Source organism: Lissotriton helveticus, chromosome 11, assembly GCF_964261635.1.
Source record: "Lissotriton helveticus chromosome 11, aLisHel1.1, whole genome shotgun sequence".
Taxonomy (NCBI): Eukaryota; Metazoa; Chordata; class Amphibia; order Caudata; family Salamandridae; genus Lissotriton; species Lissotriton helveticus.
The window spans coordinates 1,070,318,222-1,070,330,652 of record NC_136072.1 but is presented as its reverse complement, the minus strand read 5'-3'; the positions used below and the strand labels follow the sequence as shown (position 1 = coordinate 1,070,330,652).

Here is a 12,431-nt window from a genome sequence, read left to right as displayed (position 1 = left end):
TTTTGCAATATTATATAGCGCGGACATGGCCCGAAGGCAAATGTGTTTTTGCTTTCGGAGGTAAGATCAAAAGAAATTCCGTCTTAGTTTTGCTGAGTTTTACATGGTGGTTGGTCATCCATTTTGGAATCTTTAAGAGAGTTTTTTAAAGCAAGGCAACATCTACTGGGGAAGAGATTTTTCAGTATATTTGGGTGTCATCTGCATAGAGGTAAAATAGAATCCCAGGTTTTCTGTGAATCACACATAGAGGCTCTAGTTAGAGGTTAAAGAAGGTTAGGGAGAAGGTCGAACCTTGGGGGTCTCCTTGGTGAATGCTGGCTGGTCTCGAGAGTGAGTTTCCCATATTTACAATATGGGAGTGGTTGGATAAGTATAAGGAGAACCAGTTGAGGACAGTGCCTCCACATCCCATGCGATGTTCAAGAGTTCGAAGGGGGCCCAGATTGTTGACAGTGTCGAATTTAGCAGATAAATTCAGGACGACCAGGAGTTGCCAAAGTCAAGGATTCTGAGGGAGTCATTGACTATTTCGTGGACTGCAGTTTCTGTACTGTGACCCTGGTGTAAACCTGATTGGAGAGAGTCTAGGAGGTTGTTTGTTCGTATGTGTGAGGCTAGTTGGAGCACTACGCAACATTCAATGACTGCCTAAAAATAGCAGTGAGGAGACTAGGCAGTAGTTGTTCAGGTTCTCTGAATCAAGAGGTTGTTTTTTTCAAAGATCTGATATTTGACCAATTTTTTGTCATTCTGGGAAGATGCCCTGTTTAAGAGAGGTGTTCACTAAGGTGATCCATATGGGGAGAAGGTGGGTGGCAAGAGATTTGCTGATAGAACCTGGGTTAGCATCCTGATGGTAGTTTGAGGGTTTTACTTTGGTGATTGTTCTTTGTAGGTCTTGTTCAGAAATTGGAGAGAAGGATGACCATACTTGTAGTGCCTTGCATGGTAGATTTTCAACCATTTCAAGGGAGTCATTGCCGGGCAGTGAGATATGGATGTCTCTAACTGTTTTATGAAAGAAATCCATGAAGTTGTTGCAACAGGGCACTGATGACTTAGGAGCCGAAGCAGTGGTGGGCTTAGTAGTCTGTGCAGTGATCTCGATCAGGTGCTACAGCCAGTTCTTTGCCTATTTCACGAGGGTTGGGAATATTTGGCTCTGAGGATTCGGTCTTTGTAATGTTTTCTCAATTTGCAGGTAAGATGGCTTTTTTCTCCATTCTTTCTCGCATTTTCTTATTAGCTTTCTTCATAAAGCTCTTTAGAGAACCCGAGCCTGGAGGGTTTAGATCAAGGTAACTTGCATTTCCGGGGTCCACATTAGTCGATTAGGGATTCCATGCAAGAGCTGTACTTGTCAGTGGCCTCGTTAATATCTATATGAGGTGTAATCAAAATTAGGGCAGGGAGGGCTATGACAGCCATGGCTTCTGTGTCAAGTTTGATGTGTCCCTGAATTATATTTTCTCTTTCTTGGGTTGCCCATATGCTTTGGTATTCAAGCTGATTAGGTAGATTGTAATCTGTCCTCTGGGATAGGGTCATATGTCTTTAGGTTGGAAGAATTGCATTTTATCTGATCCAGAATGACACCTTTGAGATGTGTGGGTTTATGGCAGTGTTGATGAAGATCATTGGCATTGAGAAAGGAGGTGAATGTGTCCACAAAGCTGTTGTCCACGCCTCCTTAGTGGATGTTGAAATCACCAAGTAAGATATTGTTGTTTGAGCTGAGGAGTTGTGAAGTGAAGTAATCCATGTATTCCTCAATTAAGGTGTTGTTTAGACCTGGTGGATGGTAAATCAGATTCAATCTGCGGTTGGAGGTAGTGGAAGTGGACAGTTCAACCGACATGCATTCAAAAGACTGAAATTGAGTCATTGGAAGGGTTTGGCATCTCGGGGAGTTTCGGTGAATGAGTGTGAGATCTCCACCATGTCTATCTTCCGGATCACGATCCAAAATGTGGTTGGGAGGAAGGAGTTCTGTAGTGTGATTAGATGAGACATTGAGGCATGTTTCCGTGAGGATTATGATGTCAAGATTATGAGTCTGGATCGAGTCTGATATCTCTAGACTGTGCTGGACTGCAGACCGACAATTATGTGGCATGCAGATAAAGGAGAAGCTGTTGTCTTTTTGACCTGGTTGTTCCAGGGGTATTTGGAATTTGTTTCAAGTTAAGAGAGGATGAGCGTGCCCTGGGGTGGGTGAGTGAGTTTGAGTGCGATCAGAGACGATGGTGTAACTCGGGCAGCCCCCTGCAAGAAGATAGGACGAGGGGGTAGCGCAATTTGAGACTGTATAACCCTTAGGGAGATAGAGTGGGCCTGAGTTATCTAGGGATGATTGAGTCAAATTGGGACTGGGTAGGTGGCTGTCTCTTAGTATGCTGGAAGGATGTAGGGGGGTTTGCAAGCGGTGATGAGGTTAGCAGTGATAAGACAACAGAGTCACTAAGATTGAGTAGAGGCAATGCGAGGACGTCCATTCTTCAAAAGAGGTGTGCGAACGATGAAAGGAGCGTATTGAACAGAGGACAGTTATGTTCAGTAATTGTGGGAGGATTGGGGTGGGCTGTCAGTGACCAACTCTGAAGGGTTGGGATGCAGCTAAGGAAGGGTGCTGGTTGTTAGTATCTGGTGTTGTGAGAGATTATGGCAAGAGGTGGAGAAGGTAGGGAGGAAGGGGAGATGTATGGGTCGACTGAAGAGATAAAAAGAGGGTGGCAGCAACAATCGGTTTGGAAGATAATGGTTTGAGGGAGTTTGGAGGGGAACGGTGCGGGGATGGTCTGTGGGGTGGGGGATGTTCAAGGTCTGGTATTGGCGGGGATCTATGGTTACAGTGGCTGAGAAACAAAACCTGGCATTTCATTATGCTGCCCTAGGAAACACATTGTGTACACTGGTGATACATGAATTGTGGTTTGCTGTAGGTGAAATGAAGCCTAATTATGTTCTTCCTGTTATTTAACAACACATTTTAAGAGCGGACAGACTGCCACAGCATTATTCTTGTCAAATGTTATGCAGTATGTTTAATTTTATAAAGGGCAAACAAATATAATTCCACACTATTGTTTAACCATATTGTTCTTCCTGAATGTATTAGCTGTATATATTATGCAAATATGATTTTATAACCAGGGCTACTTGATTTATGTGGCAGGGGAGGACAGGATTATGAAGCAGGGTTAACTAAATTATGCGGCAAGAAAAGGCAAATTATGCGACATAATGCTGCACATTTTATGGCAATATTACTTCATTAGTTTTTCAGTTTTACAATTATTACTCTCTGGGAAAATGTAACCCCCTTAATTATTAGCTTCAAATCTAAATACAGCAATCAATAAATGAAAGCTGACCAGTTCATCTTTACAAAGTTCCTTCTAATGCGCACCAACACGTGCGGTAGCGCTTTAAGATAGTTTTGATACATTTGAGTAAGAATTATTCGTTTTAATTTCTGTTGCTTATTGTAGATGCTCTTTCTTATCGTACAGCTCTCTGCAGCTTCGTCAGTCTACTGTGTGATGTGTGTAGAAAACAACCGAAATAAAAAACAATAATTCTAATAAAAAAAATGTTCCATTGCTTAAAATGTAGCTTCTAAATTCGATTCACGTCGCAACTTTCTCTTAACATAATTTCTTTCATTGACTGTAGGACTTTTAAAAAAAAACCTCTAAAGTACCCAGCCACAAACTGCTTGTTGTTCGCTCTTCTTTTTTATATGGAGAGGAAAGTGTGAGGGATCAGTGGTGAAGAACTATTTAATCAACTGAATTGGTCAAATGCTAGGAAGAAAGCACACACTGTGGCTCTCCGTTTCTTTGTACGGATGTCCTGGGCATGATTCTCAAAGGTATTTGTTTCTGTAAGAATTACATGTGCAAAAACCCTTGTTCATGACTGCCAAAAAGTTTTTTTAATTAAAAAAAGTTGATTTTAAAATGGAGTTGCTCACTCAAAGATTTTAAAGCGACTAAATTTACAAAGTAGAGTGGACTTTAAAGGACTGACATTTCTTGTGAAGATTGCGAATAACCACAAGATTGTGGGCATTCATAAACACCTCTCCAACCTCTTCAGGACAAGGTAAAAAAAGACCCCCCAAAACCGTGTGCTATAGGGCATTGGGCTTTTTGATTGGGAAGTATTTTTCCCATAAAGAAAAAAAGAAAAATAGTTGGGAAATATATCTGTTCTTGTGCAGATGTTTTTTTCATGCAAACATATCTGATTGTATGTTTTGTGTATATGCAAAAATGGAAGTCACAGTTGTTTTCCAGGAGTACACCTAGACACTTGCAAGTGCTACAAGTTTCCAGCATAACCTGGAATTCTTTTGGAAAATCCGAAAATGAGTATATCAACACACATGTAAGGATGTACTAATTTCTCTGTGAATTAGGGGCCCCGATTTTTAAAAGGCCCATGTTCTGAACTCCCTTTTTAAAAACATGTTGCTTAGCTAGATGGTTGAAGAATAATTCAAGGTTCTCTCGTATGTCAATTAGCCATGATTTTTAGCTCTTTGTTTCTTCCTAAATCTCTCTAGGTTTAGGAATGTTGTCTCAGCATAAGTCACTGAGATCTTTTAATTGATGTATATCAGTGGTACGCAGAGATATCCAGTGTAGATCCTGGATGGCCCAGTCAGTGGCCATTCTTCAGGATATCTATTGACAGTGCAGATGATTTCTATGCAGCATCATTATGTGTGGATTTATCTTGCATGACTGTCCTCAATGTGTGACAAGCTTCTGGCCCTTCTGGAACTATGTAGAATACCCTGTACAACAGGATATTTTTGATGTTCAAAGCAGGAAACAAAATTTGATCAGTAGGTATTTGAAAATTTTATGTATATAAAATGTAAACATCAGGCTAATATTTGAAATTTCTCCACGACCTCAAAATTATTGATAAGACAATTTCAGACTCATGTTAATAGCTCAAATTTGTCTAGTTCGTGCCTCAAAGTACAGATAGGACAACCCATATTTAGCTTAGTTTAGCAAATTACAACTAACCAAATGGCCTTTTGTTGTAAGAAATTTATTTTCTCATTGCATAAGCAATCGATTGATTTTTTTTTGTTTGTTAGCATTTATTCTAAAGCTAAACATATATTTTGAAAACATCAAAATGTTTTGCATAGTAAAGTGCTGTACTGTTGCCTCTGCCTTCAGTGGAATTGATGTGTATCTCTTTATTGTCTTTCAATACTAGATTAGGTGGATGAGATCATGGCAGCCTCAAACCTGGAAAATCGTTTACACAGCGCACAGAAAAACTTGCTGTTTCTCCAGCAGGAACACGCCAACACACTGAAAGGCTTGCACACTGAGATCCGACGACTTCAACAGCACTGTACAGGTACTGTGGAAAAATATATAAAATATTGATAGTACAGCAGTGCCTGAAGATGCGACACACCGCCGCATCATCTGTAATTCTCTCTCCTGCACTTATGTTTGTGAGAATTACCACATATTTAGTCTTGTAAGCAGCCTTGAGTTATTGGACAGAATTGCCTCTGTGTGACAATTTATACTTCAAATAAAAGCGGGTGTGCACCAGGTACTAACCTATCTATGTACATATGCTTGTTCTGCTTCGGAAGATGATCTAGCTGTAAAGTTTTCGCTACAGTTTGAAGGCTGCCGGGAGTATGATCTTTAGCACCTTCAGACCTTGGTTATTTTAAGTGAATAGCCGCTCCTTGAACAAGTTTTGCATAGCTTGTATACTGTGCTTAGTAGATAATTTTTATTTCTCCATGTTATATTTCTCATGAGAGTCTCACTGTCTGCAAATAGTGAGGTACAGAGTAAACTCTCTCCATAGAGTAAACACTGTTAACAGTACCCACTTTTCTACTCATATCTACTTAATTTCTCCATGTAGGTTTAGTGACTGTCAGGTGTTTGATACAGGTAAAGAGTGTCCATAGTAGGGCATTAGTTATGTAACAGGGCTTGAACATCTGAAGGAACTTGATTGTCCCTTATCAGTTGGATACAGATTGATCACTGTGTGCAGGACAGGTTACCCTTTCATCTGTGGCTCATAGTCAACATGAACTCTACTACTCATGAAGTGTATGTTATAGGTTCAATGTTGCAAAGAACACAAGCTTGCTTTACCTATAGGGGCTGTTTGTATGATATCAGTAAAGACTCTTCATAATATTTTGAGCTATTTTGCACTTACTTTCATAGCTGTAATGGTATACCCATTTAAAGAGCAATGTGTACAAAAAAAGTTTGGATGATGTAATCAGTGATGACATTTGACTTGTCATTGGTGATATCATAAATGCTGTCAAAGAACATGTAATGGGTGATGTCACATGTGAGGTCATAAGTAGTGCATGACAGAAGCGCAAAGTAATAGCTCTGAATTTCTATGTTTTTTTAGTTTAAAACAGAAACTGCTCTGTCCCGGGACATAGCTACTGAGACAGCCCCGGGGATGGTGTCCCCTGGGGCCATTAATGGCTCATGGAGGGGGGAGGGGAGCTGCATTGCCCCTTTTCCTTAAAGTAATTTGTCCGGGAGATGGCCTTCTCTGGGCCTTTGATGGCTCGGGGGCCATCCCTCCCATTGTAGTAGTTTGAGAGGAGGAAAAAAGAGATATCATAGCTTCACCCTGTAGCTGGAATTAAAGGATCAGTTGTATTACAGGCTCAAAATTCAGACAGCTAATTGACGTGTTGTGAGAAACATCTTGAAGAATGACGATTCCCAGGGATGTGCTGAAATCAGAATTAATTTCACTAAAAGAGTTGCACATCTAATACTTGAAAACACGTCTGGCTAATTAAATTATTCACAATAGGGTTAAATTCCATTCAAGTTGTGCATCATAGGACTCATTGAATCATAAGATAGATTGTGAGTGCAAATTGGGCTCATAAATGCTTCTGTATCGTTATGGCCAAATGAGTCAATTATTAGGAGTCTTGGATGCACATGAGGAAGTTGGGATTTCATTTGGAGATGTGCAGCTACCGAAGTGGGGTTAGAGATTTCTCTTTTGACATTGATTTTATTTCTTATTTATTAGTACTGTGATTAACTAAGCCTTTGTGTTATCACAGAAATAGGTTTCAGCTCATTTGATTGAGATTACTGCTGCGCATGAGGTACGTGTGCGTTGGCATTGCCCTATAGCATTGCTATGCTATCAGAGGCACTTACCAAACTCCTTGGCTAATACAGGGCGTCAAACACTCCTGCCCAGTAGACCCCCAGAGGCCACCTAACCTGCAACGAAGAAAGACAGCAACAGCCGCAGCAGTGACCCAGAACTGCGAAACTCAATGAGGAGGAACTCCGATGATAATTAATATTCATTCACACAGAGAAGTGTACCATTATAGTATGTATCAGAGACACTTCCAGTGACCAGCAGCATAGAAGATTGCATGGAACAAGTAGCATGTAATCTATTTTCTGGAATGTCAGTGTGAAACAAAATACATTGTTAGCATTATCTGCAGATCAAAAAGATTATAGAGCATGAGGGATAAAACTGGTTCAATAGCAAAACATTTTCAAATAGAACATTCAGAAAGCCTGTGGTTGCTCACTTATGTAATAGACCAGACCACATAATATGAGCAGGAAGAAATTAGAAAAAAAAAGTTACTTAGAATCCAGGTATATAATATATTCGATTCAACTGAGGGAGATTTCTTAAGCGCATGGCTACCCTACTGGCTTCCCAGCGTTGGGTATGTTATGCTCGGATATGAACTCCTAATCAGTAAGTTTTCAGTTGTTTTCTAAAGCTGAGAAGGTTGTTATTTGATCTGAAAGTGAGAAGCAAAGCATTCCAGAGCTTAGGGGCAAGGAAGGCTACGGAACTTACAACATATCTAGCCTTTTTAAACCCTAGAGATGCAGAGCTGGTATACAGACAAAATATCGAATCAAAAATAATGAATAGCACTAATATTGAAGTCAAAATATAGAATGGACAAAATATCGAATGGACAGAATATAGTCAACAAAAATTTCTAATTTCAGGTAAGTAATTTAATATCGATTTTCATAAATATAGAAAGTCAAAATATCGAAGTATATAATATAGGTATTAAATATATCGAATTTTTAATAATATAGAATTTTTTTAAGTGTTTTGTATGTTAGTATATGTGTGAAAAGTGTATATTTATTTTATAATTTATTTTAAGTAATGAATTTTATGTTATTTAATTTTTGCGTAATTTAATTCTGTAGCGGGTTGTGGGTTTATAGGGGAATAGGGTGGGAAGTAATTTAATTATAATGAATTAAATATTTAAATGTATTTATTGGTATTTATTTTGAATTAATTGTTAGTTAATTTTAATTGGTAATTAATTAAATTTTAATTGGCAATTAATTTTACTTAATTGATTAATTGATAATTATGTTAATTTTATTAATTTATTTCCCGTAGCGGGTTGTGGGTTTATAGGGGAATAGGGTGGGAAGTAATTTAATTGTAATTAATTAAATAGTTTAATTTATTTATTGGTTATTATTTTGAATTAATTGTGAATTAATTTTCAATTGCTAATTAATTAATTGTTAATTGGTAATTAATTTGTATTAATAGGTAATGAATTTTAATAATTATTTTTTATTTGTATTTTTAATTGATTAATTATTATATTATAATACATCGGTAATTACTTTTAAATAATTTTCTATTGGTATTAATATTTAATTTATTTTTATTAATATATAAAGTATTTACTTTCCCTACTGTTGCACTCACTGGAGTGGGAATAGTAATTTTTACCCCTACGCTATCCAACGCTTTCCCTACTGTTGCACTCTCTGGAGTGGGAATAGTAATTTTTACCCCTACGCTATCCAACGCTTTCCCTACTGTTGCACTCTCTAGAGTGGGAATAGTAATTTTTACCCCTACCCTATCCAACGCTTTCCCTACTGTTGCACTCACTGGAGTGGGAAAAGTAATTTTTACCCCTACGCTATCCAACGCTTTCCCTACTGTTGCACTCTCTGGAGTGGGAATAGTAATTTTTACCCCTACGCTATCCAACGCTTTCAGTACTGTTGCACTCACTGGAGTGGGAATAGTCATTTTTACCCCTACGCTATCCAACGCTTTCCCTACTGTTGCACTCACTGGAGTGGGAATAGTATTTTTTACTCCTACGCTATCCAACGCTTTCCCTACTGTTGCACTCTCTGGAGTGGGAATAGTACTTTTTACCCCTACGCTATCCAACGCTTTCCCTACTGTTGAAAGAAAGAAAGAAAGAAAGGATTTTTAGAGCGCATGGCTGCCCGTGAGCGTCCCAGGGCTACGAATGAGCTGACGGAGGAGGGAGAGGAATTAAGGAAAAAGCCATGTTTTCAAAAGCCTGCGGAAGGTCAGGTGGTTGGATTCGGCACGCAAGGTAAGAGGGAGAGAGTTCCAAAGTTTGGGGGCATTGTAAGAAAAGAGGAGGCCTCCTGTGCGGGCTTTCCTAATCCTGGGGAAGTGGGCAAGATGTAAGCGGATCTGAGGTTCCTGGGGGCTACGTGGGGTCTGACGAGATCTTTTAGGATGTGGGGTCCTTTGTCATGAAGGATTTTTTGGGTGGTGCAGAGGGTTGCTAATTAATTAATTGTGCAGAGGGTTGCTAATTAATTAATTGTTAATTGGTAATTAATTTGTATTAATAGGTAATGAATTTTAATAATTATTTTTTATTTGTATTTTTAATTGATTAATTATTATATTATAATACATCGGTAATTACTTTTAAATAATTTTCTATTGGTATTAATATTTAATTTATTTTTATTAATATATAAAGTATTTACTTTCCCTACTGTTGCACTCACTGGAGTGGGAATAGTAATTTTTACCCCTACGCTATCCAACGCTTTCCCTACTGTTGCACTCTCTGGAGTGGGAATAGTAATTTTTACCCCTACGCTATCCAACGCTTTCCCTACTGTTGCACTCTCTAGAGTGGGAATAGTAATTTTTACCCCTACCCTATCCAACGCTTTCCCTACTGTTGCACTCACTGGAGTGGGAAAAGTAATTTTTACCCCTACGCTATCCAACGCTTTCCCTACTGTTGCACTCTCTGGAGTGGGAATAGTAATTTTTACCCCTACGCTATCCAACGCTTTCAGTACTGTTGCACTCACTGGAGTGGGAATAGTCATTTTTACCCCTACGCTATCCAACGCTTTCCCTACTGTTGCACTCACTGGAGTGGGAATAGTATTTTTTACTCCTACGCTATCCAACGCTTTCCCTACTGTTGCACTCTCTGGAGTGGGAATAGTACTTTTTACCCCTACGCTATCCAACGCTTTCCCTACTGTTGAAAGAAAGAAAGAAAGAAAGGATTTTTAGAGCGCATGGCTGCCCGTGAGCGTCCCAGGGCTACGAATGAGCTGACGGAGGAGGGAGAGGAATTAAGGAAAAAGCCATGTTTTCAAAAGCCTGCGGAAGGTCAGGTGGTTGGATTCGGCACGCAAGGTAAGAGGGAGAGAGTTCCAAAGTTTGGGGGCATTGTAAGAAAAGAGGAGGCCTCCTGTGCGGGCTTTCCTAATCCTGGGGAAGTGGGCAAGATGTAAGCGGATCTGAGGTTCCTGGGGGCTACGTGGGGTCTGACGAGATCTTTTAGGATGTGGGGTCCTTTGTCATGAAGGATTTTTTGGGTGGTGCAGAGGGTGTTGAAATGAACTCTTTCTTGGATGGGCAGGCAGTGGAGCGATCTTAAGGCAGGTTTTGCGGAGCTTCTGCTGTTAGTGCCTGTTAGAAGCCTGGCTGCGGAGTTCTGTACCACTTGCAGCTTTGCTATGACTTTCTTAGGGGCTCCGAGATACAGGGCGTTTCCGTAGTCAAGTCTAGAAAGTATGAGACTTTGAATTAGGATCTTTCTGGAGTCGTGGGGGAGGAGGGGGAGCATCTTGCGGATGGTGCGAAGGATGCCGTAGCAGGCCCCTGCAGTTTTCCTGGCTTGTGTGTTGAACGTAAGGTCCTGGTCGAGCCACATACCCAGGCTCCTAATGTGTTCTTTAGGGGCCGGGGCAGATCCCATGCAGGGGGGCCACAGAGACTTGGGTGTGAAGAAGGATTGGTTGCCCAGTACCAGGATCTCGTTTTTTTCGCTGTTAAGTTTGAGGTGTGAGCGGTCCATCCAGTGGGAAATGTCTTGAAGGCAGGAGAAAAGGTTGTCAGGGGGGCGGTGTGGCTGGCTGAGGGAGACGACAAGTTGGGTGTCGTCAGCATAGGTCACGAGTCTGACTCCATGGGGGGTGACTAGGTCCGCCAAGGGGGATAGGTAAATGTTAAAAAGAGTGGGGCTCGGGGAGGAGCCCTGAGGGACCCCACAATGTACTGGAGTTACGTGGGACCTTGAGGTTCCCTCGAGAACTTGGTAGGATCTGTTGTGGAGGAAGGATTTGACTCAGGAGAGTGCGGATCCAGAAATTCCCAGTCCTCTGAGTTGGCGAATCAGGGTGAGGTGATTCACCGTGTCAAAGGCCGCACTTAGATCCAGGAGGATCACTGCCACTGATCCCCCTGAATCCAGGATCCTTATCGCCTCCTCCACAACTGCGATCATTGCAGTTTCCGTGCCCTGGCCAGGGCGGAAGCCCGTTTGGGAAGCGTGTAGGAGGCCGCTGGACTCCAAGAATGCTGAGAGCTGCTGGTTAACAAATTTTTCAGCAATCTTGCTGATTCCGGGCAGAAGTGAAATGGGCCGGAAGTTAGCTCAGCGGGATCCAGGTGGGGTTTTTTAAGAAGGGCTTTAACGATAGCCCTTTTCCAGTGTGGTCATATGGGGAAGGATGGTAGGGGCAACTAGCTTTAAAATGTTGAGTGAGGCTGGGTCAAGTGGGGAGCCGCTTTTTATGGAGAGGAGGATGGGAAGGAGGGTCTCCTCCGTAATAGGGGAGAATGAGTTTAGGCCGCATTCATTCTGTAACTGGGTATTGAGGGGAGGGTAAGGGAGGTCTGCTGTTTTAGACTGGGGGAGAATTTTGAGGATATTTTGAATTTTGTCGTCAAAGAATGCTGCAAGCTTATTGCAGTGATCATCAGAGGGGTCCTCAGGGGGAGGAGGTTCTGGGATTTTGAGGAGCGTTTCCCTGGAAGAGTTGGGGGGGCTCTGATTTTTTTCCTCAAAGAAGGCAGCTTGGGTGCTTTTAAGGGCCTTTTTGTAGATAAGGATTGAGTTGCTGTATTCTTTCTTTTTTTGTGGGGAGAAGTCTTTCCGCAAGCTCTTTCAGTTTTTTTACAGCATTTTTTTAGAAGGCGGAGTTCTTGATTGAACCAGGGGGATTTGGGCTTTCCACTGGAGATGTGGGCAGGTTTTTTGGGCAGAATAATGTCAAGTGAGTCCTCAATCCAAGCGGAGAACTTAGTGTCTGCGACCTGGA

At 41.0% G+C, this 12,431-nt stretch overlaps 1 protein-coding gene across 3 annotated transcripts in view; it reads left to right on the top strand.

Annotated features, from left to right (window-relative positions):
- Positions 1–12,431, top strand: part of CCDC92 (coiled-coil domain containing 92) — a 258,966-nt gene that overhangs the window by 99,439 nt on the left and 147,096 nt on the right. For 2 of the 3 annotated variants that reach the window (XM_078667625.1, XM_078667626.1), the window contains exon 2: positions 5,248–5,394. In XM_078667625.1, the coding sequence (XP_078523751.1) occupies positions 5,265–5,394 (130 nt within the window). In that variant the 5' untranslated portion in view covers positions 5,248–5,264. The remainder of the gene's footprint in view (positions 1–5,247; positions 5,395–12,431) is intronic. The other variant, XM_078667627.1, reaches the window with a different exon arrangement.